At 44.7% G+C, this 24802-nt stretch overlaps 1 protein-coding gene across 1 annotated transcript in view; it reads right to left on the reverse strand.

Annotated features, from left to right (window-relative positions):
* LOC119970512 overlaps positions 1 to 24802 on the reverse strand; it is a 52851-nt gene that overhangs the window by 15133 nt on the left and 12916 nt on the right. The window contains exon 4 of the mRNA XM_038805270.1: positions 14901 to 15013. Coding sequence (XP_038661198.1) covers positions 14901 to 15013 — 113 coding nt within the window. The remainder of the gene's footprint in view (positions 1 to 14900; positions 15014 to 24802) is intronic.

Genomic DNA, 24802 nt, shown 5'->3' on the forward strand with positions numbered 1-24802 from the left:
CATGGCATCAGAACAATATAAAAATTACATTTGCGCGTTGCCAGTTATTTATTTAAAAAAAACTTTAGAGTACCCAATTCATTTTTTCCAATTAAGGGGTAATTTAGCATGTTTGATCCACCTACTCTGCACATCTTTGGGTTGTGGGGGCGAAACCCACACAAACACAGGGAGAATGTGCAAACTCCACACGGACAGTGACCCAGAGCCAGGATCGAACCCGGGACCTCGGCGCCTGGGACCTCAGATTGCCAGTTATTTTTAACAGAAATAAGGGCTCGTGAGGAAAAAGATATATGAGTGACTGTATCTACATGTGGTCATAAAAGATAGCCAACCTTTAATGATGTCTTCAGAGGAGCTATTCAATATCTTCTATGCATCTGGAATATCAATGCAAATAGGTATAGGGTGGGATTCTCCGCCCTGCGCTAGTGCGGTGTGCTCTCGCCCCGGCAGCGGGATTCTCCATCCCGCCAGCCGGCCAATGGGGTTTCCCATTGTGGGCAACTGCATGCTGTCGGGAAATCCCCGGGCGGGTCTGCTGCCGGCACAACGGAGAATCCCACCAGTGGAAAATCAAGCCCATAATTGTTGCTCTTAAAACAGTTGGATTGGAACACCTAGCATTCAGATCAATGAATGTTGTGCCAAGAAAGTCGATTTGGATTGTATATGGATGTAATAAATTGAAGGAGCCAAAAAAGAATAATAAATTTAGAGTGTCTGGTAGCATTACCTCATTAAGACAGGACAAGTTAACAAATAATATTCGCGCAGTCATTTCCCTATATAACAGCTGAGACTCTGCTGTTCTCAGCCGCCATTTTCCAATGATACATAAAGGCATCAGGTGTTCAAAATTCTTGCCAACTACCACTGAAACATATGAACCTGTTGTGCAAATCTCAGCATAAACCCAATGTACATGTTGTCCTTCTCAGTGGTCAGGAGGGCTAATGGGTTCAAGGGTGTCATTCTTACTTCAACAATATTACCTGTTCTTCCACACCCTTCATACTGGCTATATTTCTGTGAAGTAATTTCTTAGCAGGTAATTCATTGTTATGAGTTTTCTTACTTCATGACTAACTTTTAATCTGTCTGGTCCAATGGCAGTTGAAGCAAACTATCCAAATTGGTCAATTAGTTAAAATGGAAACCAGCTTTTTCTTGTGGAAAAATACAGACAGTGGGTTTTCTAGCTTTATCTATAAACAGAGGAATGAGTTCCTGTGGCTTCACTGCAACATAGAACACTGGTCATGGGAAAGGGTTGGGAAATATTGCTCAGAAACTACGTGCTTGATTCCTGGAGCACCAATTTTTGGATGGATGATCTTGATGTGAAAAGGGAGGCAACACTACCAGAAAGAAAATCATCCATTACCCTACATTAACTATGCAAACTGGATTGCACACTGAACCCCCAATTATGGATGATACTTTGGAGGTTTCTTCTCCAAAACATAAATGGGCACACGTTAGTGAATGAGTCTAATCTGCTCTGGAATGTTTCTTGAAGCTTATTTGCTGTTCTAGTTTAATCAAATATCTAAGTGAGCCTTTTTTTGCACTTCTCATTACAATTTCAGACCCTGATTTTTACATGACATGGCTGAAAGGTCGCACTGTAAGCATGATCAGGTCAATACCTGATGCATAAAGGAATGTCAAAACAAGAAAATGTAACGAAAAATGTGTTGTTCACCCCAACAGCATGGTGACAACTGAATGATCTGCCACTGTTAAATTAGCTATATGACACCCCTCACCCCCGACCTTGGGGAGTCCCCAGTACCTACATAGAGTTAAATTAGTTGACCAAGAAATCATGGTTATGGATTACATGTAATGAGGGCATGTGTGGTTCTCTCATTCTTGCCAATTTTTCATCCAGTTTTTTAGACCTTGGGTTGAATTATCTGACCTCCAATCTGATGTAAACAGGGGTGATTGGGCCCTGAGAATTGCATAGAAGAACTTACTTCCCTGTCGATGGTGTCACAGCGCCAATCTGCATTTTTGTCCCAGCAGGTGATCTGGGAGGCTGCCTTAAAAGGACCAACAATTCATTTACAAATGTGCTATAACATCCATAGGTAAAGTATTGCCGACAGAATTTACTGTTTATAATAATGTTAATACTGATTGTGGATGAGAAAAGGTAGTACAAGTTCAAATGACTCTAGGTCTGACTTTATTGAATCAAATTACCCTAATATCAACATCTCTAACGACGTAAAATGTTGGACTGCTGAAAAAATAAGATCAATTATGCACTCTGATGTTTTCATGGAATACTTCCTGGGGAAAATAATTTGAAAAATTATTTTCATATATTCCCTTTGAGTGCTGAATTCATTACCCAGATTGCTAACAACATGCTGTTGTCATACTCTAATTTACATCTGACATTGATATTGTATGAGAACAATTAAAATATTTGGTCAGTAGCAAGTTGAATGATAATGCTGCAAACATGTTTGCTAAGCTATGGTACGTGATTCAGCAGACTCCATTTAAAGTCCTCTGACCAGCGTGTTTAGCAAGGTGTTTCTTGGCACCTGCAGCGCCGAGAAGGACCTCGCTATTCAACAGCACTTTACTGTTTTCTTCCGCATCAGGGAGATTCTCTTCGCTGAGGCCGCACTTTGAACGATTTCCTGCTGGCGAGTAAAAGGCTCTTCGTAGATTGGGGTGCCATTTTGGAATACTACCTCAATCTTTACCCCCTCCCCCCCTTATCCTCCCCCCTGCTGTATTTGTGACCACCCCTCACCCCCGATCATGGGGAGGCCCCAGAACCTGGCAAAGCCCTGCCAGGCCTGACGTGGCAGTGGCAACCTGGCACCCGCGCACCCCAGCACCCTGGCACTGCAGAGCTTATAGTTTCAGTATCATACTTAAAGTTCCAACTTGCCTCTTTGGATATCGGTTTGGTCATCTGCCTCCTCAGGCCTGAAGTAAAGCAGAAATGGGCAGGTAGGAGGCAGACGTGCTGGGAAAGGTTTTTCAGCCTTTCACCACCTCTCCGCACCACCCTGCTCCAATGAACCAAACCCACTTTTATTTTTACGTTAATCCCTGCTCACTTTTACAGTACTTAGAATGGATGATGTACTTTTGAGTTGAAAGAATCAATTTTGTGACAACAGAAGGGGCTATTATGCTGATGGATGTATACTATAGATCACCAAATAGTGAGAAGGAAACAAATCACATTTGCAGGCAAACTGCCCAATTTCCTCGGCAGTCAAAATCAAGGAGAACCTAAAGATATTTGATCACTACATTAGAGTAATAGGATAACTCAGGAAAGAGTAGGGCCCATAAGAGAGCAGAAAGGTAACCTATGTGTGGAAGTGGAGGATGTGGGTATGGTTCTTCATGAATACTTTACGTCTTACTTCACAAAAGAGCGGGACAATGAAAACATCATAGTTAAGGAGTAGGAATGTGAAGTATGAAATGTGATAAACATAGGGAGACAGGAGGTATTAAGGGAATATTATTAAGGAAGTATTAAGCATCTAGGAAAGTGGATAAATCACCAGGGCTGGATAAAATGTACCCCAGGCTGACCATCATCATCCAATCCTCAGTGGATACAGGTGAGGTGCCAGGGAGGTTTTTTAGTGTGTACAGTAATCACCAAGCCAGGCATCAGCTTCTACAGTGGCTATATGGAGCTCTTGGAGACCTCATCTGAACTTTGTAATTGGCAGTCTTCATGGATGTGAGTAATTGAATGGGATGCACCATAACTGCATTCTGGGTTCCCTGCAAGGCACACTTGAGCTGATTTGCTGCACAAAGGTCTTGACCAATGCAGAAAGGGTTGAAGAGTGCTCAATGTTGGCGTGGCAGGTTGAAGCCAGGTGGGTGGGCTGTGGGATCTGTGATGAGTAAATGGTTTTTAGTGGTGGCCTGTTGGTTCCATTCCCACCACCATAGGGCCTCTGCTGTTATTCATTGGCACAGTGGTCTTAGCTATACAGGCTGGCATGAAGAAAAGCAAGCAGCGGGTCAATTGGTCAGGTCTTTGTGTCATGGCAGGCTTGGGTTAATGTAAACTTTCTCCAAGAGCTTTCTTGATGCAATCTCTCTCCTTATGTGAGGGGGCGAGATGTTGCTCAGGACTGGGAGCCAGGAGTGTTGAGTTGATCAGAGGGTACCCAAGATGACACGCATTGCTATGTTGAGCTGGGTATCGACAAGACTGGTATGGGATGAGTTGTGCCATACCGGTGCACAGTACACTGAAATCGAGAAGATAATCGCAAGAGCTGAGGTCCTTAAGGTTTGTGTATCTGCATGTCATAAAGTTTTCTGAAGAGGTTATTTCATGATTTGATCTTTGCTGTGGTCTTGCTCAGATGTTTCTTGTCTGTCATTGTTTGGTCAAGGGTTATACCAAGATAAATGGGATATTGTTCATGATTCAGTCTCCTTGCCATTCAAGGAGATGTTGAGTTCCCTCTTGGCGCTGACACTGTGGGGGTGGAATATACTGCAGATTGTTTTGTTACTATCCAAATTCAGCCGAAGGATTGGATGTCTCCTAATGTTATACCTTTGTTTAAAAAGGCAGCGAGGGATAGATTGAATAACTACAGGCCAGTCAGGCTGATCTTGGTAGCTGGCAAATTATTGGAATAAATTCTCATGGACAAGATAAATTATAACTTAGAAGGGGCGGTCAGATGGGGGGTTCCGGATATGGCGGAGAGCAAAGATTGAGATGATGGGAGACATGTTTATAGAGGGGAGCTTTCCGAGTATGAGGGCGCTGGAGGAGAAGTTTGGGTTGGCGAGGGGAAACGAATTCAGGTATCTGCAGGTGCGGGACTTCCTACGTAAACAGGTGTCACCCTTCCCGCTCCTACTGCTAAGGGGGATTCAGGACAGGGTAGTTTCCAGAGGGTGGGTAGGCGAAGGGAGCGTCTCTGACATTTACAAGAAACTTATGGAGTCAGAGGAGATGCAGACCGAGGAGCTGAAGCGCAAGTGGGAGGAGGAGCTGGGAGAAGAGATAGAGGATTGTCTATGGTCGGACGCGTTGAGTAGAGTCAACGCGTCTGCAACATGTGCCAGGCTCAGCCTGATACAATTCAAGGTCATTCATCGGGCTCACATGACAGTGGCCCGGATGAGCAGATTCTTTGGGGTGGAAGACAGGTGTGCAAAATGTGCGGGAGGACCAGCGAATCATGTCCACATGTTCTGGACAAATCTGAAGCTCAGGGGATTTTGGCCGGGGTTTGCAGATGTCATGTCCATGGTGTTAAAAACAAGGGTGGCGAGTCCAGAGATGGCGATTTTTGGGGTGTCGGAAGACCCGGGAATCCAGGAGGAGAAAGAGGCCGACGTTCTGGCCTTTGCTTCCCTGGTAGCCCGGGGATAGATACTATTAGCTTGAAAAGACTCAAAGCCCTGGAAGTCGGAGACCTGGCTATCGGACATGGCTAGCTTTCTCTGTTAGGAGAAAATCAAGTTCGCCTTGAGAGGGTTACTGCTAGGGTTCGCCCGGAGGTGGCAACTGTTCGTCGACTTCTTCGCAGAAAATTAATCATCAGCAGAAGGGTGGGGGTGGGGGGGGATTAGTTCAGCTTAGAATAGGGAGTTAATAAAGGTGGGACCTGTAAGGAAGGGGAACGGCTTTTGCACTATGTTTATAATTTAATATGCATATGCATTGTTTATTTTGTTGTTGTTACAATACCAAAAATACCTCAATAAAATTTTTATCAAAAAAAAGGGACGGTCAGCATGGATTGGTTAAGGGAAGGTCGTGTCTGATGAAAGATCGTGTCTAACTAGTCACCTCATTACAGGAAGGATAGAATTTCACTCGAGAGGGTACAGAGGAGATTTATGAGGACATTGCCAAAACTGGAAAATTGCAGATATGAGGAAAGATTGGGATAGACTAAGGTTGTTCTCCTTGGAACAGAAGCGGCTGAGGGGATATTTGATTAGGATGTAAAAAATTGTGAGGGGCCTGGACAGAGTGGATGGCAAGGGCCCATTTAGTCTTTTCTTCCTATCCCTAACCATCATTGGGAAAGTGATGATAACTGTCTTCTTGAACCGCGGCAGTCCATGTGGTGTAGATACACCCACAATGCTGTTAGGGAGGGAGTTCCATGATTTGGGCCCAGTGACAGCGAAGGAACCTCAAATGCTGCAACCTGCAGGACCACAGACCAAATGCTAGAAAGTTGATTAGGCAGGGTGACTCTTTTTTGGTTGGTGCAGGCAGGACAGTCTAAGTGGCCTTTTTTTGTACCATAAACCTTCTATGATTCTAACACACAAGAACTTCAGAGTAGTAATAATGGAAGATTTAAATTACTCCAATCTAGGCTGGAAAATAACAGCATCAAGTGCAAATAGGGAGAGAAATTCCTGAAATATATCCAAGAGAACATTCTTGATCAATACATCTTCAGCCCAATGAGGAAGGGAGCAATACTGGATCTTGTTCTGAGGAATAAAGTGTTTTAGTGGAAGAGCATTTGGGAAACAAAGGTCAAGGTATAGAAAAGGACAAGGAAAAATTGAATGTGGAAATAGTCTGCTGGAGGAGGACGAGTTTCAATAAACTGAAAAGGGATCTGGCCCAGGAGAATTGGAATCTGAGATTGGCAGGTAAAACAATAATTGAACAGTGGAGGCTTACAAAGGGGAGATAGTTCAGATACAAATTAGACATATTCCCAATAGGGGGAAAAAAAAGGGCATCCGTGCTAGTGCTATCTGGATGACTAAAGATGAGGGATTAAAAGGAAACGGAAGAAGGAAGCGTATGATAAATGTTGGGCTCATAATTCAGTCGAAGACCAAACTGAATACAAAAAGTACAGGGAAGAAGTGAAACATGAAATGAAAGTGGCAAAAGGATGAATGAGAATGGATGAGTGGGTAACATAAAAGGGAACCCAAAGGTCTTTTATAAATATATAAATAGTTAAAGGTAGACAAAGAAAGAATGGAGTCAATAGGGACCAAAAAGGTTAGTTTCCTGTGCAGCAGAGAGCATGGCTGGGGTATCGATGCTAAATGAGCACTTTGCATCTGTCTGCACTAAAGCAGAGGATACTGTCAATGTCACAGAAAAGGACATGATGGTAAATTGTATATGATAAAAACAGATAAAGACTGGGTACCTAATAGGTTGGTAGTGCTCAAAATGTCTGTATGAGATACATCCTAGTTTGGTGAAATTTAGATTGGTGGCAATTTTGAAGGCTTTGGCCACAATCTTCCAATCCTTCTTCGATAAGGGAGTGGTGCCTGAGGACTGAGGGATTGCAAATGTTACACCCCTGTTCACAAAAGTGGAGAGGATAAATCCAACAGCTACAGGTCAATTAACATAATGTTGCTGCTGGAGAAACATTGTTACAATCGAGGACACAGTTAATTCTTACGGAGAAAAGTATTGTCATAAATAACAGCAAGTGTCAATTTGTCAAAGGAAAATCATGTATGACGAAACCTAATTGAGTTCTTTGATGATGTAACAGAGAGGGTGGACGAGGGTAGTGTAGTTGATATTCTCCATATGGAGTTTCAAAGAGTGCTTAATAATGGACCATGCTATCAACCTGATAGTAAATAGCACCATCGTCATTAGTTTAAAGGAAATGTGGCTGTGTAAATATGAACTTCGCTGAGGGAAAGAAAGCAGAGAGTAATTGGAGTCTGTCCTCTGCTAGGAAAAAGGATCCCACAACCTTCCTTTCACCAGGAAGTTTCACAGAGGGAGCTGCCTTTTTATCTGGGATGTGAAAATGTGTTGAAAAATGAAATGAAATGAAAATGAAATGAAATGAAATGAAAATCACTTACTGTCACAAGTAGGCTTCAATGAAGTTACTGTGAAAAGCCCCTAGTCGCCACATTCCGGCGCCTGTCCGGGGAGGCTGGTACGGGAATCGAACCGTGCTGCTGGCCTGCTTGGTCTGCTTTAAAAGCCAGCGATTTAGCCTGGTGAGCTAAACCAGCCCCTTCGTCTTAGGGAAGAGATTGTGTTATAGTGGTAACACCACTGGAATAGTAACCCAGAGGTTAATGATCTAGGGCCAAGAGTTCAAACCCCATCGTAACAACTGGTGGAATTCAAATTCAAACAAGAAATCTGGATTTGAGAAACTAGTCTCAGTAATGGTAACAAAGAAGCCATTGTCAATTTTCATACAAACCCATCTGGTTCACTGAAAATCGTTAGGAAAGGAAATCTGCAATCCTTACCTGGTCTGGCCTTTATGTGACCCCTGACCCACGGCAACATAGTTGACTCCCTTTGAAATGCTATGGCAAGCCACTCAGTTGAAGGACATTAGGGATGGGCAGCAAATGCTGGACTTGCCAGCGATGCCCACATCCCCTGAAAGAATCAAATTAAAGAGGTGGATTCTCCATCCAGTGACGCTGGAATTCCGAATTGCGATCAGGTGGAGAATCGGACGTCAGCTGAAACTCGAGGTTGACGATGGGCACCCAATGGAGCGTCATGCTCCGGTGCCTCAATGTAAATGCGTTCCATGCCCCATGCTGGTGTGGGTTTGCAGATTTACAGTAGCACTCATTAACATATCATTAAAGGTAGTTTCTGGCCTCGGGCGATGCTCCGCCTCTGCCAGGTGGAAGTAACAATATCACAGTTCACTAGTGGTATTTCAAAATGGGGAACGGCATTGTGGTTGTTGAGGGAGAGAGAGGAGGTAAGAAAAGTTTCCAAAGGAGCAACAATGGGCTGACAGTTGTGGCACTGGCGAGGGGCCACCTGCCTGGGCCAGGGACAGTAGTGACACAGGCCATGGGTCAGGGGTGTCCCGCAATTGCCGTGGCCTGCAAGGCAGCCATCTGGCTGCACCCACCACTGACTGCCCACAATGACCAGTAAATGTTCAGGGGGTGGGACTGAGAGGGGGGGAGGGGAACATGCAGGGGCAGGGGCTGTAGTATAGGCCAGGCTGCCGTGTAGCCCACTGGACCGGGATGGGCACTTGCAACATGCAACGTGCTAACATGTCTGCCCTTTATCCCCTGCAGGCAATAGATTTTGGTGTCCAGCCAAGAATGGTTGGCATCTGCCTGGGCGCGGAGGCCTTTGAGGACACAATGGGTGGGATTCCCTCAGCTGAGGCCGTGTGTGAATCGAGCGACGCCACACTGACGCTGGTCCTCCGATTCTCCGGAGAGTGTAGAATCAACGGTATTGGCGGCAGCGGGGTCGGCACGGTGCCGGAGTGGCCCCCCCGGCGATTCTTGGCCCGGGAAGGGCCGAGCGGCCGTACAAAAAAACCCGAATCTCGCCGGTGCCATTCTAATGTGGTCTACCCGGTGGGACCTAGGCATGAATGGATCCGGGAGCAGCCTGGTGGGGGTGGTGGGGTGGGTGTCCAACCCTGGGGGGGCCTCCGCTGTGGCCTGGCCCACGATCGGGGCCTACTGTTCGGCGGACTGAACTCTCAGGCTGGGGGCCCTTTTGTTCTGCACCGGCCCCTGTAGCCCTACGCCATGTTGCGTCGGGTAGCCGGCGTGGAGAAGGAAGCCACAGCACATGTGCGGTAATCACACCTGTCCCACTGCGCGTGCGCGGACTCACAGTGCCCATCTGATGCTGTGATCGGCAGCTGGAGTGGTGTGTCGCTCCAGTGCCGTGTTGGCCCCTGTAGAGGTCAGAATCACTGCTCCCGAGGCCATGTTGACTCCGCCGAGAAACACGACGGCGTTTACGATGGCGTCAACACTTAGCCTCAGGATCTGAAAATCCCGCCCACTGAGCCTGCACGAGCAGGAGCTACTCAGGTGGACTCTGCAGAACAGGAGCCTTCTCCAGAGGAACAGGAGCCAGTGGGTGAGGCTGGAGAACTGGCTGCCCAACAGGCCGAGGAAGAGGTGAGGAGGTGGCGCCGCATCAGATCCCGTGTACATTGGCATTGTATCTCCTGTGAGGACCTGCCAGACCAAGCATGACTGCGGCTGAGTAGACGGCTGAGTAAACAACTGTGCCAGATCATGGTGCACCTGGACCCGTAGGGGTATGGGGTAGAACAATCATGACCAATGTCCGTCAACTTCACGGTCGCCTGAACATTTTTGTCACGGGGTCCTTCAAGGCGCTGAGTGGGGACCTGTCTGGCATCTTGCAGATGTCAGTACACAGGTGCATCTATGCCATCGCAGCTTCCCTATGTGCCTGGGCAGAATCTTATGCCAACTTCAGTCTGAACTGAGCCCACCATGTTGCCCGGGCAGCAGGATTCACCGCTATTGCAGGCATTCCCCAGGTCCAAGGGGTGATAGATGGGACACACACCTTCCTACCGGCACCAGTGCTTGAGGGGGTGCCCTTCATCAACAGGAAGAGCTTCCACCCAATGAATGTGCAGTTGGTGTGTGACCACCGGCTGCAAATCGTGCACATCATCACCGGGTAGCCAGGCAGTGTGCAAAAAGCTTTTGTCCTGGTACACTCATCGGTGTCTGACACCTTCAAGCCGCACCCTAAGGTTAGGGGCCTTGGGTGACAGGCGTTACCCATTGTGGTCGTGACTGACAATGACTATTTGGAGGTCCCAGACTTATGTGGAGACCCACTACAACGACACCCATGCAGCGACAAGGAGTGCCATTGGTGTTCTGAAGATGCGGCTCAGGTGTCTGGACCGCTCTGGTGGGACCCTCCAGTATAGCTCCAGGAGGATCTCCCACATCTTGGTGGCCTGCTACGTCCTCCACAACATCGCGCAGCAGTGGGATAACATGCTGGAGGAGGAAGAGGATGAACGCCATGTCCGATGAGGAGGATGCAAAGGAGAGCCAGGATGGGCAGGACATGGAGGCAAGGCAAGCACAGGCAGCCACGCAACATGTGCACCAGATATGTCACGCACGGGACAACTTGATCATCTCCATGTTTGCCGCCTAGGCAGCTCAACCATCCCATCCCCGTTTCCCCCCCCCCCAAGTGCCTCCACCTTGCACTCGATCCCCCCTACCCCAATACCGCCACCATCTTCCGAGCTTCCCACCAGCTTCACCACAGGGTGTTAGCCCTCGGTCGGCAGTATTACCAGGTGTAGTCCATGGGGCAGAGGGTGATGATGACCCACTTCCAATGTGTGTGTCTGTGTGTGTGTGCATCTGTGATATATGTGGGCTGGGAATTGCACACCTCCCAGGATCAGGCTGCTGGGGTGTGCAAAATTGGCTAGGTGATGTTTGCCATACATGCCCTTGGGCTAATTGAAGTCTGTAATTGGTGAACGCGCCAGGTTTACCCTGGAGGGCTTGGAGGATGGGGTTCCCTCCTGTTCAAGCACCTTGTGCTCAATGCAAGGCCCAATTTGTGGAAAGGCCTTCCCCTACTTGAATGCTCTCCCCGTTTCTTGATCGCCACACCACCCCACTCTCGCCGGAATCTGACTGAACCTGGTGAAGCCATTTCTCTTACCTTCCAGTCTGTCGTCTGAGGTTTAAAATTCAGAGGTGGGATTCTCCATCCCGTCAGCCCCGTTTTCCAGCACAGCGTGGCCCCACCGGTAGCAGGATCCTCCATTCTGACAGCGGGCCAATGGGGTTTCCCATTGTGGCCATCCCATGCTGTTGCGAAACCCGTGGGCGTGTCTGAGATGCCGGCGAAGCAGAGGATCCCACCGCCGGAGAATCCCGCTGCAGGTGTCTGCTAAAAATGTGTCCTTGTTGGCACATTTGTTCCAGCTGGTGTTGCTGGTCATCTCATAAGAACATAAGAACTAGGAGCGGGAGTAGGCCATCTGGTCCCTTGAGCCTGCTCCGCCATTCAATGAGATCATGGTTGATCTTTTGTGGACTCAGCTCCACTTTCCGGCCTGAACACCATAACCCTTAATCCCTTTATTCTACAAAAAACTATCTATCTTTACCTTAAAAACATTTAATGAAGGAGCCTCAACTGCTTCACTGGGCAAGGAATTCCATAGATTCACAACCCTTTGGGTGAAGAAGTTCCTCCTAAACTCAGTCCTAAATCTACTTCCCCTTATTTTGAGGTTATGTCCCCTAGTTCTGCTTTCACCCGCCAGTGGAAACAACCTGCCCGCATCTGTCCTATCTATTCCCTTCATAATTTTAAATGTTTCTCTAAGATCCCCCCTCATCCTTCTAAATTCCAACGAGTACAGTCCCAGACTACTCAACCTCTCCTCGTAATCCAACCCCTTCAGCTCTGGGATTAACCTAGTGAATCTCCTCTGCACACCCTCCAGTGCCAGTACGTCCTTTCTCAAATAAGGAGACCAAAACTGAACACAATACTCCAGGTGTGGCCTCACTAACACCTTATACAATTGCAGCACAACCTCCCTAGTCTTAAACTCCATCCCTCTAGCAATGAAGGACAACATTCCATTCGCCTTCTTAATCACCTGTTGCACCTGTAAACCAACTTTCTGTGACTCATGCACTAGCACACCCAGGTCTCTCTGCACAGCAGCATGCTTTAATATTTTATCGTTTAAATAATAATTCCGTTTGTTGTTATTCCTACCAAAATAGATAACCTCACATTTGTCAACATTTTATTCCATCTGCCAGACCCTAGCCCATTCACTTAACCTATCCAAATCCCTCTGCTGACTTCCAGTATCCTCTGCACTTTTCGCTTTACCACTCATCTTAGTGTCATCTGCAAACTTGGACACATTGCCCTTGGTCCCCAACTCCAAATCATCTATGTAAATTGTGAACAATTGTGGGCCCAACACGGATCTCTGAGGGACACCACTAGCTACTGATTGTCAACCAGAGAAACACCCATTAATCCCCACTCTTTGCTTTCTATTAATTAACCAATCCTCTATCCATGCTACTACTTTACCCTTAATGCCATGCATCTTTATCTTATGCAGCAACCTTTTGTGTGGCACCTTGTCAAAGGCTTTCTGGAAATCCAGATATACCACATCCATTGGCTCCCCGTTATCTACTGCACTGGTAATGTCCTCAAAAAATTCCACTAAATTAGTTAGGCACGACCTTCCCTTTATGAACCCATGCTGCGTCTGCCCAATGGGACAATTTCTATCCAGATGCCTCGCTATTTCTTCCTTGATGATAGATTCCAGCATCTTCCCTACTACCGAAGTTAAGCTCACTGGCCTATAATCTCCTGCTCTCTGCCTATCTTCTTTTTTAAACAGCGGTGTCACGTTTGCTAATTTCCAATCCACCGGGACCGCCCCAGAGTCTAGTGAATTTTGGTAAATCATCACTAGTGCATCTGCAATTTCCCTAGCCATCTCTTTTAGCACTCCGGGATGCATTCCATCAGGGCCAGGAGGCTTGTCTACCTTTAGCCCCATTAGCTTGCTCATCACTATCTCCTTAGTGATAACAATCCTCTCAAGGTCCTCACCTGTCATAGACTCATTTCTATCAGTCACTGGCATGTTATTTGTGTCTTCCACTGTGAAGACCGACCCAAAAAACCTGTTCAGTTCCTCAGCCATTTCCTCTTCTCCCATTATTAAATCTCCCTTCTCATCCTCTAAAGGACCAATATTTATCTTTTTTGTTTTATATACTTGTAAAAACTTTTACTGTCTGTTTTTATATTCTGGGCAAGTTTACTCTCATACCCTATCTTACTCTTCTTTATAGCTTTTTTAGTAGCTTTCTGTTGCCCCCTAAAGATTTCCCAGTCCTCTAGTCTCACACCAATCTTTGCCACTTTGTATGCTTTTTCCTTCAATTTGATACTCTCACTTATTTCCTTAGATATCCACGGTCGATTTTCCCTCTTTCTACCGTCCTTCCTTTTTGTTGGTATAAACCTTTGCTGAGCACTGTGAAAAATCGCTTGGAAGGTTCTCCACTGTTCCTCAACTGTTCCACCATAAAGTCTTTGCTCCCAGTCTACCTTAGCTAGTTCTTCTCTCATCCCATTATAATCTCCTTTGTTTAAACACAATACACTAGTATTTGATTTTACCTTCTCACCCTCCATCTGTATTTTAAATTCTACCATACTGTGATCACTCCTTCTGAGAGGATCCCTAACTATGAGATCATGAATCAATCCTGTCTCATTACACAGGACAAGATCTAGGACCGCTTGTTCCCTCGTTGGTTCCATTACATACTATTCTAGGAAACTATCGCGGATACATTCTATAAACTCCTCCTCAAGGTTGCCTTGAACGACCTGGTTAAACCAATCGACATGTAGATTAAAATCCCCCATGATAACTGCTGTACCATTTTTACATGCATCAGTTATTTCTTTGTTTACTGCCTGCCCCACCATAACGTTACTATTTGGTGGCCGATAGACTACTCCTATCAGTGACTTTTTCGCCTTACTATTCCTGATTTAACTCCCAGTCGTGACTATCCTTTAACTATGTTTCAGTAATGGCCACTAAATGATAGTCATTCACGATGATTTGCGCCATCAACTCATTTACTTTATTCCGAATACTACGAGCATTCAAGTAAAGCACACTTATGTTGGTTTTTGGTTGGTAGCTCTTAGAGGTGGGGCATTCTCCAGCATGAGGGTGGGAGCCCCGATTTAAGACCACTGCCTCTGTGTACAATCCAGGTGTGTGGGTGTGTGTGTGTGTGTTTGTGACAACATTTTGCCAAAACCAGATACTTAATTTTTAATCAAATACTTCTTTCCCATCACATGACTAATAGCATTAAATAAAATAAACCAGAATCTATTTTCAAATTCCCCTTCTCCACAAAACTTTAATTTTGAAATTGAGTCAAAAAGTAAATTCAAGTCAAGCTGAAAGTTAAGCACAAGGATTGCGTAGTTTCATCACTGCTTAAATGGAGCTGAAACTTGGAAAGGATTATTGAGCCATAATGAGAGATAGTGCTGTACAGCTCCTTACCCCATCCCTTTTTTCTTCCTGTGAAGGTTCCATCAGTTTGGGATAGCGGTTGTCCCCTTTGAAGCTCTCTCCAGTTTCACTGAAACCAGATTCTTTATTCCCATGGTGCCGCTCTGTAATGCCAGTACAAACAACCATCAACAGCTGTAGAGCACTTTAAAGAGTTTGGAAAAAACAACACAGGAGTGTATCCTTTTCCTCTTAACGTAGCATTTCAGCACCTTATTGCTAAATATGACATTTAGATATTGTTTAGCAAACTAAGTCAGCCATGACACTGTCAAATTGTAAAGTCAAACAGATGTATGTTTTCTCTTAAACATACTATCACATTGATAAATAATTGGACTAATTTCATTTAGAAATATTTGCCAAGAAAAACAAAGGAAATGAACAATAAATAGCTACAGAGTAGCTAATAGTTTGGATAATATTCAGTCTGCAGTTCAAATAAATATAAATTGTGAAAGAAAATATGAAAGCTCTGATTTTGTTTGCTATACTAGAGCCACGTTGTTCACCAACTAACTATCAGGGTGACTTCCTATATTTGCTTAAGCTGAATTGTTTCAACAACATAAAATGGAAACTTATATCTCTTTGCTATCCCAGTTATTCACCAGAATTCTTTTTATAAAAAACCTTGTGTGAGATATATCAGCTCATTGCAAGGTCCGCTAATATTCATCTCCTCCAGCCCGACATTACACTGTTTGGGATAGGTTTTGGCTAAAAAATAAAATTTGTGGAACTAAAAAGAGAGAGAGAGAGAAATAATACAGGCTACCCAACCATTATCATCCATTTTTTACTGTTGCATAAGTAAAAATGTACCCTTTACTCACAGTCCAAGAAAGATTAAATTCACTTGTTATTTTCATTATACTTCTTTTGTCTCCACCTAATACCAAAATCTGGCAACTCCTCATTACCGACCAAATAATATACATTACACACTGAGCTTGAAGCAATAAAAATACAGTAAAACTGAGCTAAATGACACCCCTTTGTGATATATTTTGGAAAGATGAAAATGTAAACTCGAAAGTTTAGTTCGTGTGATAATGCTAGGTACTTCAAAGGGCCTGAATTCAAATCCCATTGTCAAGCCAACTACGATTATGAACAAACTTTGCTGAACCTTTTTACCAGGCCATTAGTGAAATGCACCATCCCTAGGGGAGGTAATAGAAAAGAAGCAAACAAAATAAACCAATGGTGTCACACAGACAATTGCAGCCCAGCACTGCTTACTGATATTCCGGAATCTGTGACCATTGTTAATTGGTCACCACCGTTCCGGTTGAAGGGTGATGCACTCCTTTAGCCGGACTTGACTAGACGACACTGAAAATCCAACAAACAAAAAAAGCAGTGAAAAATTTACAGGAGTTGGAAGTTGAATTCTATGTTTTAAAAACACAGAATGCGGTAATCCAAACCGGCACAAGGATTGCTGCAGTAGTTCTTAATTATAACCTAACTGTTTCGACTCGTTTAATAATTTGGAAAGACACTGTTAAGTGCTTTAGAAGGCCCCCATTTAGGATTGTGTTGAAACCAAATTTCCCTGGGGAGTTGAGTGAAGAGATATCTCTGGACTCCAAGAGCTTATTTACCAAACAACCTAAACAGTACACCAATTCTCAAGACATATAACTATCAGCGGATTCCCACAACCCACAATCAATCAATAGCCATTACTGTGAGAAATATCTTGTTTGGGGAGCTTGGATCTAACTGCAGAGCTTTGATATCAAAGTACTAAAAACCAAATAACTATATCTGCCATTGTGCTGCTGAAGGGTAGCATTCTGCAAGTTCTTTTGCAACTAATTTGCAACTTGTTGAATCACTGACCTCCTCTATCTAAAGTAGAGGCTGAGTTTGATTTTCCATTAAGTCTTATATTTACTGAACCATGTTGCTTCAGCAGAATCCACCTTATCAGGAGGCAAATTGAACAGTGCATGGTTCCTCTCCAAAGCCTGAAAAGCCAGCGGGCTGGGAGATTGACAGATAAGTGAAGTGTGTACACCTCACACACAGAGACTCTTAGTACTAGGCCTGCAAGGTTTTAATCACAAAAGTGGTGATGATAGGCCTGGGAAGGCTCACCTTTCACATACTGATTCAAACAAACAGAAAATAATGCCTATAGTGCTATCCAAGTCATTTCCTGCTATATTTCCCTGCTGCTGCAGGCATTCATTATAGAGGGATCCTATATTCAAAAAGTCAAGATGAACAATTAAATTTACTTGTGACAAGAAATAGCTGGTAACAGGGAGCAGAACAAAGGAATAATTAATTACAATCTGCAGAAGTTGCTGATTCAACTCCATATTGATTTTACAACTTTTATATATCACAGACCAATAAATAAAAGCGAACTTTGATTGACAATGCACTCAAGTCCGGGGAATTTGCTTTGCAAAATCATTCTAAGTGCACTAGTAGGACAGCTGTCACACTTCCCTGCTGTTTTAAGATTGTTCAGTTTCTTTTCAGAGCCTGAAATATTTAGTTGAGAATATGTGGACAGCACGGTAGCACAGTGGTTAGCGCAATTGCTTCACAGCTCCAGGGTCACAGGTTCAATTCCCGGCTTGGGTCACTGTCTGTGCGGAGTCTGAACGTTCTCCCCGTGTCTGCGTGGGTTTCCTCCGGGTGCTCTGGTTTCCTCCCACAGTCCAAAGATGTGCAGGTTAGGTGGATTGGCCATGCTAAATTGCCCTTAGTGTCCAAAATTGCCCTTCGTGTTGGGTGGGGTTACTGAGTTATGGGGATAGGGAGGAGGTGTGGGCTTGGGTAAGGTGCTCTTTCCAAGAGCCGCTGCAGACTCAATGGGCAGAATGGCCTCCTTCTGTACTGTAGATTCTATGATCTGTGATGTGGCTGTGGAAACATCTTGAGCACATTGGGATGTTCCTTTTTTCTATTGTGACTCAAAATCCTACAAGGTGTCATTGGAAAAGGCAACTTGATGGGTTTTCTTTAACTTTTTACATGCTGTAATGGGTTTACCTGATACAACAATGACCAGTCAAAATATAATCAGGCAAATATTTAATTGTTATACTAACAGGTTAAAAGTTGAAACCATGACAAACCATGTTGTGAACTACCCACAACTAGTATCAATATTGCTTTGTTACTGGGAGCATAGATATCAGCAGGAAAAGCCAAATGCTCCACCAAGGTGCTTCAATTCCTGCCTAAGATCTTATTAACATGATCTTCTTGAGGCAGATTTGATCAGCTAACTACATTGTATTTGAAAGTACTACTTGCTGGACAGAAGCCAAGTGCTCAACTACTTGAGGCTGCATTGGATTAATCTTGAGACTCCTTTCGCTATATTTTGCTGCGGCATTCGGGACCCTGAAGTTGGGTCCAAATGGGGGTCCCGAGTCCGATCTTTCCAGCTATGGGACCGGCCTCGAAATCTTCTGGAAGGTGGCTTCCTAATTGGCCGATGCAACAGGCTTGATCACAGCACTGGAAGCTCTGAATACTTGGCAGCCCCATTAGGAGAGATGGATGCTTTGAAGACAGATTGGGGACAACCAAGGTGCCTCACATTGAGGCATCTGTGTGCCAGTGGTGGAGGGTGTGTATGTTTTGGACGAGATGCCAATCAAGTGGGCTGCTTTGTCCTGGATGGTGTTGAGCTTCTTTTTTTTGGAATTTTTTTTGAGGTGTTGAGCTTCTTGAGTGTTTTTAGAGCTGCACTCATCCAGGAACGTGGAGAGTATTCCATTACACTCCTGACTTGCACCTTGTAGATGGTGGACAGACTTTAGGGGGTAAGGAGGTGAATTAGTTGCCATGGGATTCCCAGCCTTTGACCTGCTCTTGAAGCCATTGTATTTATGTGGCTAGTCCAGTTCAGTTTCTGGTCAATGGCAACCTCCAGGATATTGAGAGTAGGAAATCCTACGTTTGAAGGATGGTCATTGATGAAACAGCTGAAAATGATTGGACCGAAGACAATACTCTGCGAAATCCCTGCAGCAATGTCCTGGAACTGAAATGATTAATCTCCCACAACCAGAACTATCTTTCTTTGTGCGAGTTATGACTCCAACAGAGAAGAGTTTTCTCCATGATTCTCATTGACTCGAGTTTGTTTAGGGCTCCTTGACACCACAAACGATCACATGATGCCTTGATGTTAAGGGCAGTCTTCTTACCTGACCTCTGGCATTCAGTTCTTTTGTTCTTGTCTGAACCAAAGCTGTAATGCGGTCAGGAGCTGTGTGACCCTGGCGGAACCCAAACTGAGCATCAGTGAGCAAGTTATTGCTCAGCAAGTGCTGCTTGATAGCACAGTTGATGATGGAGAGTAGACTGATAGGGTGGTCATTGGCTGGGCTGAATTTTTCCTGTTTCTTTAATACAGGACGTACCTGGGAAAATTTCCACATTACCACATAGTGTTGTAGCTGTACTGGAACAGCTTGGCTGGGGGTCTGGCATGTTCTGGAGCACAAGTCTTAAGTATTATTGTCGGAATATTGTCAGGGCCCATAGCCTTTGCAATATCCAGTGCCTTCAGCCATTTCATGAATTGGCTGAAAGCTGGTATCTGTGATGATGGGGACATCCGGAAGAGGCTGAGATGGACCATCTGCTTGGCACTTCCGTCTGAAGATTGATACAAATTCTTCAGCCTTATCTTTTGCATTGATGTGCTGGGCTCCTCTACCACTGAGGTTGTGTTGCTCTGTTTCGGTCCCAACAGCGCCGCCAATACTGTGGGTATTTCTATTTATCTTAGTGAACCACAAGTCTTTCCTTTATATCGATCAAATGACCACACAACTAGTTAGTTAGTTCAAAAGATGGTTTATTTACATACACAAGAGTTATCTCAACATGCAAACACAATATCTACTATGAGTTAAACTACACCTAGCAGCTACAATAACCTATACTTAACTTCAGGGCGACCGGCACTGTGCAAATGGATAAGGCCTTTATCTGGATTTCACTTGGTTTGTTCGAAGAAAGTGGCTCTGTCTCTGCTGGGCTCATCCGTCAGGTAGCGATCGTTGGTCTTGAACTTGGCTGGCTGTTCTGCTACAATTGGGTTGGCACAGGCCGGATCCAAAAGGGACAGAACACATGGCTGTGTCCTCTTTGATCCCTCTGGGATTTCGCACTCTTTGGGGCGGTCCTTAACCTTGGACCCAATAGCTCGACAGGGCTCTGATCACTGTCTTCGATTTCGGCCGATAAAGGGGGGGGTGCCTTGGTGGCTGGGTGGGTCCTTAGCGGTCATTGACCTTGGCAGTTGTGCTTTCTGAGTAAGGGGAGTGGCGCTGATCAGTCTGTGGCTATACCAGTTTCTTGATTGGAGTTCTATTGTCCTGGGAAAATGGGCCATTAAAATGTAAATGAGAGAGGGTTTCAATCAGGTCTCGTTTTCGATACACATAGGCTGTGTTTCTGTCTGAGTCCTGGGTTGCCCATAATTCCCATGGTCCTTTGCAGGTGGCCATCTTAGATGGCTACAGTTGGGGATATTTGTGGAGTCTCCTCCTCGAGTGAATTGTTTAATTGTCCACCACCATTCACAACTGGTCGGTGCAGAATTGCAGAGCTTAGATCTGATCCATTGGTTGTGGGATTGCTTAGCTCTGTCTATCACATGCCATTTACACTGTTTGGCCTGCAAGTAGTCCTGTATAGTAGCGTTACCAGGTTGACACCTCATTTTTAGGTACTGCTCCTGGCATGGCTCTCCTGCACTTCATTGAACCAGGGTTGATCCCCCCCGCTTGGTGGTGGTCGAGTGGGAAGTATTTCAGTCATGAGGTTACAGATTCATTCCACAGCACCTCATGGATGCCTAGTCTTGAGTTGCTAGATCTGGTAGTGCCGCACAACACGATGGAGGGTATCCTCAATGTGAAGTCAGGACTTCATCTCCACAAGGACTGCGTAGAGGTCACTCCTACCAATCCTGTCATGGACAGATGCATCTCCGGTGAGCAGGTTTCTAAGGTCAAGTATGATTTTCTCTCTTGTTGGTTCCCTCACCACCTACTGCAGACTCAATCTAGCAGCTTTGTCCTTTCAGACTCAGGCAGCTTGGTTAGAACATAGAACATAGAATATACAGTGCTGAAGGAGGCCATTCGGGCCATCGAGTCTGCACCGACTCACTTAAGCCCTCACTTCCACCCTATCCATGTAACCCAGTAACCCCTCCTAACCTTTTTTGGTCACTAAGGGCAAATTATCATCGCCAATCTACCTAACCTGCACGTCCACGGACTGTGGGAGGAAACCGGAGCACCAGGAGGTAACCTACGCAGACACGGGGAGAATGTGCAGACTCCGCAGACAGTGATCCAGAACGGAATCGAACCTGGGACCCTGGCACTGTGAAGCGTCAGTGCTAGCCACTTGTGCTACCATGCTGCCCTTAGTAGTTTTGAAAGTGAGCTACTCTTGATGATGGGCATTGATATCCCCCACTGAGAGTTTATTCTGCACCCTTGCCACTCTCAGTGCTTCTTCCAACTGGTGTTGAACATGGAGAAGTAAAGGTAAGGTAAAGTGGCTATAGTCCAGATGTTATGATGTGGAGATGCCGGCGTTGGACTGGGGTGAGCACAGTAAGAAGTCTTACAACACCAGGTTAAAGTCCAACAGGTTTGTTTCAAACACGAGCTTTCGGAGCACGGCTCCTTCTTCAGGTGAAGAAGGAGCCGTGCTCCGAAAGCTCGTGTTTGAAACAAACCTGTTGGACTTTAACCTGGTGTTGTAAGACTTCTTACCATAGTCCAGATGGCCATAGGCTGTTTTCCCCTTTGAGGAGGAGAGCTGACTGGTGGTAATTTAACCTGAGGATCATCACTCCTCAGGCGAAGGGCAAGGATGAGAAGGCGGGGCCTCCATGAATAATCTTAGCTGGTATGGGAACTGAATTTACGCTGCTGGTCTTCCTCTGCACCACGAACCAGCTGTCTAGCAAAGTAAGCTGTACCCATCAACTGCATTATGTGGTAATCAGCAGGAACTTTCCATGCCCATATTGAACCTGATGTCATGGGACTTAATGGGGTCCAGAGATGATGTTGAGGACCCCCTAGGGCAACTCCACACCGATTGTATACCATTGTGCTGCTGCCACATCTGCTGGGTCTGTTCTGCTGATGGAACAGGACATACCCAGAGATGGTGATGGTGGTGTCTGGGACATTATCTGTAAAGTATGATTTTGTGAGTAGGACCAAGACAGGCTGTTGCTTGACTAGTCTATGGGACAGCTCTCGCGATTTTGGCACAAGCCCCCAAATGTTAGTCAGGAGGACTTTGCAGGATCGACAGAGCTGAGTTTGCCATTGTTATTTCTGTTGCCCGGGTCAATGGTGGGTGGTTTGTCTGGTTTAGTTTTTTATTGACTTTCTAGCAGTGTAATACAACTGAGTGGCCTGCTAGACGTGTTGCGGACCTATTTTGTCTTATTATTCTTTTTAGTTCATTTTTGCCGAGTATTTAAATGATTTTTAATGGAGATTAAACACAAATTTAGGAGATGTAGTCTGAATAGTTTAATATTTCCAATCATATGAACACATCCATGACCGTGTTCCACTCATAGCACAAATGCTGTGGCATTAGCAGCTGAAGTGGCTCAGCAGGATGGGCTTCTCGAGAAGAACTCTGTAACTGGAATAGTCAGGAAATGTTTAAGAATGAAAGGACTCCTTTGTGATAAGTGCATAACATTCAAAGCACTTACTTTAACATTAAAGTTGCTGTGTGAATAGAAACTTAACATCGTGAGCATTGTTTTTTTTCTGATGTCTGCCTGTGGAACCGTGCATGGCAAACCAATAACCACTTATTGCTAATTGGCTGTGCTGGAGAGAATTGTAAAACAGAATGTTGCAACCACACACATTACTAAGTATAAATTGTGTATTTACAAATAGGAAGCAACATATGTCATTGCAAAATTGGTTCGGCTTACTGATTATTTGAATGTGTTATTTAACTGATGGAATAACCCAAAGAGAGCAGGGTAAAATAAACTCAGATTTCTAAATTATACAAGCAAAGTGTGTTTCAGTGACTGAAGCTCAGAAGCCTGGCAGTTGCTATAAAGAAGTGAAATAGGTCTTTAGTCAAACTGTTCTGTTGTGTAAAGGGATACGAGACACATTTCCCTAATTACATGTGAGCTGGCTGGAGCTTTAATTTTCATGTTTTACTTTTTTGTACATAAATGATGATGGTGCCATTCATTGATATTCTAACTCACCATCCCATGGAATACCTGTATGCAAAATACTGCCATAGAATGATACATAAAGGGTCAGTTGGGTATCGCTCTGGCCCTGCTTTTGGGCTGCCATGTTTTTGGAGCGGCATTGACAAATGTAGGAGGAACATGTCGCTTCCCAACTCTCTTCTCTGGGATATAATGCAGATATACAAATAAACCGATACATGATCATTTAAGATAAATGACTGAACAGTTTCACTTTGATTTATCCTGTAGACCAAGTAGCTTCCTAAAGAAACAGATGAATTACATTTCATTTTCAGTGTTATAAAATCTTGACTAGAAAAAGTTGCTTACAGAACTGGCGACATCTCTGTAAAACCCAGGTCTACACTGAAAACCGTGAGAAGTAGATGGATGGCTTAATCTCATTAATGGCTCGTAAAGATCATAAATCAGCTGAATTCTGCATTTTTCAATCACCGCAATTTAGAAGCATGAATTTCTTCTGAATTTTGTCACTCAGTAACACAATGTGAGGTCAAAGATTTGGAATGGGGAAGGAGTGAATGTCATTTTTTTACAGAGAGGATGTGTTCTTAATTGTAGAGCACCTATAAGAAAACGTGTCCCCTTTGCTCTTTATAATACAAATTTGTAATATGATTGAAGCAAATTACATCAATATGTTTAAGGGGAAGCTAGATAGATACATGAGGGTGAAAAGAATAAAAGGTTATGTTGATAATGAAATTATGTAAAGGTGGAAGATACAAAGAGGAACTAGGGAAATCAAGAACCAATGGTGGACTGAGAAAGCTAAGGAGCTTCAAATCCTCGCTGACAAGCATGATATCTAGGCTTCTTCAGTGCCACCAAGGCAAAAATGGACTCAAACCCTGGGCCTCAAACCAGGCTCTGTGGTGCAAAGATGGAAGTTTTTTGAGAGACAGCGATAATATCAGCCTTTGATGGCGATAACATTTCAAAGAACTCCTAAACCATGATACAACCATAGATGAGGATGTGTTTGAGGAAATCCTCCATCAAAGACCATCTTGTTCTCCCACCGAGTGTGAATGAAGTTGAAGCTGCCATTAAACACACGATGAATGGAAAAACTGCAGGAGAGGATGGGATTCCAGCAAGATTTTGAAACTTGGAGGAGGAGAGAGCTTCTGTTATCTCTACCAGAAAATCTGGGACAGAGAAGAAATCCCTGATCACCGCAGGAATGCTGTCATCGCCACCACCTTCAAGAAAGGAGACAAAGCCGACAGTGGGAACTAAGAAGAATTTCCCTACTCTCCATCGCAGTGAAGATTATTACCCGAATCGTCATTAGCCGCCTTCTCCCAGTTTGTGAAAAGATTCTTCGGGAAAGTCAATGTGGCTTCCAACCAAGCCATAGAACAATGGACCTGACATTCACTGCTCGACAACTTCAAGAGAAATACCAAGGGTAACATCAACCAAACTACACGACCTTTATCGATCTGATCAATGCTTTTGACTAAGTCAATTGGGAAATGATCGAACGACCCTGTCAAAGACTGACTGTCCAGAGAAACTCATCAGCATTCTCCAGCTCCTCCACGATAAGATGTTGGCAACAGTCCTCACTGGTGGAAGTAAGACAAAAACCTTTGAGGTCAAG

This window comes from Scyliorhinus canicula, chromosome 8, assembly GCF_902713615.1.
Source record: "Scyliorhinus canicula chromosome 8, sScyCan1.1, whole genome shotgun sequence".
Classification (NCBI taxonomy): Eukaryota; Metazoa; Chordata; class Chondrichthyes; order Carcharhiniformes; family Scyliorhinidae; genus Scyliorhinus; species Scyliorhinus canicula.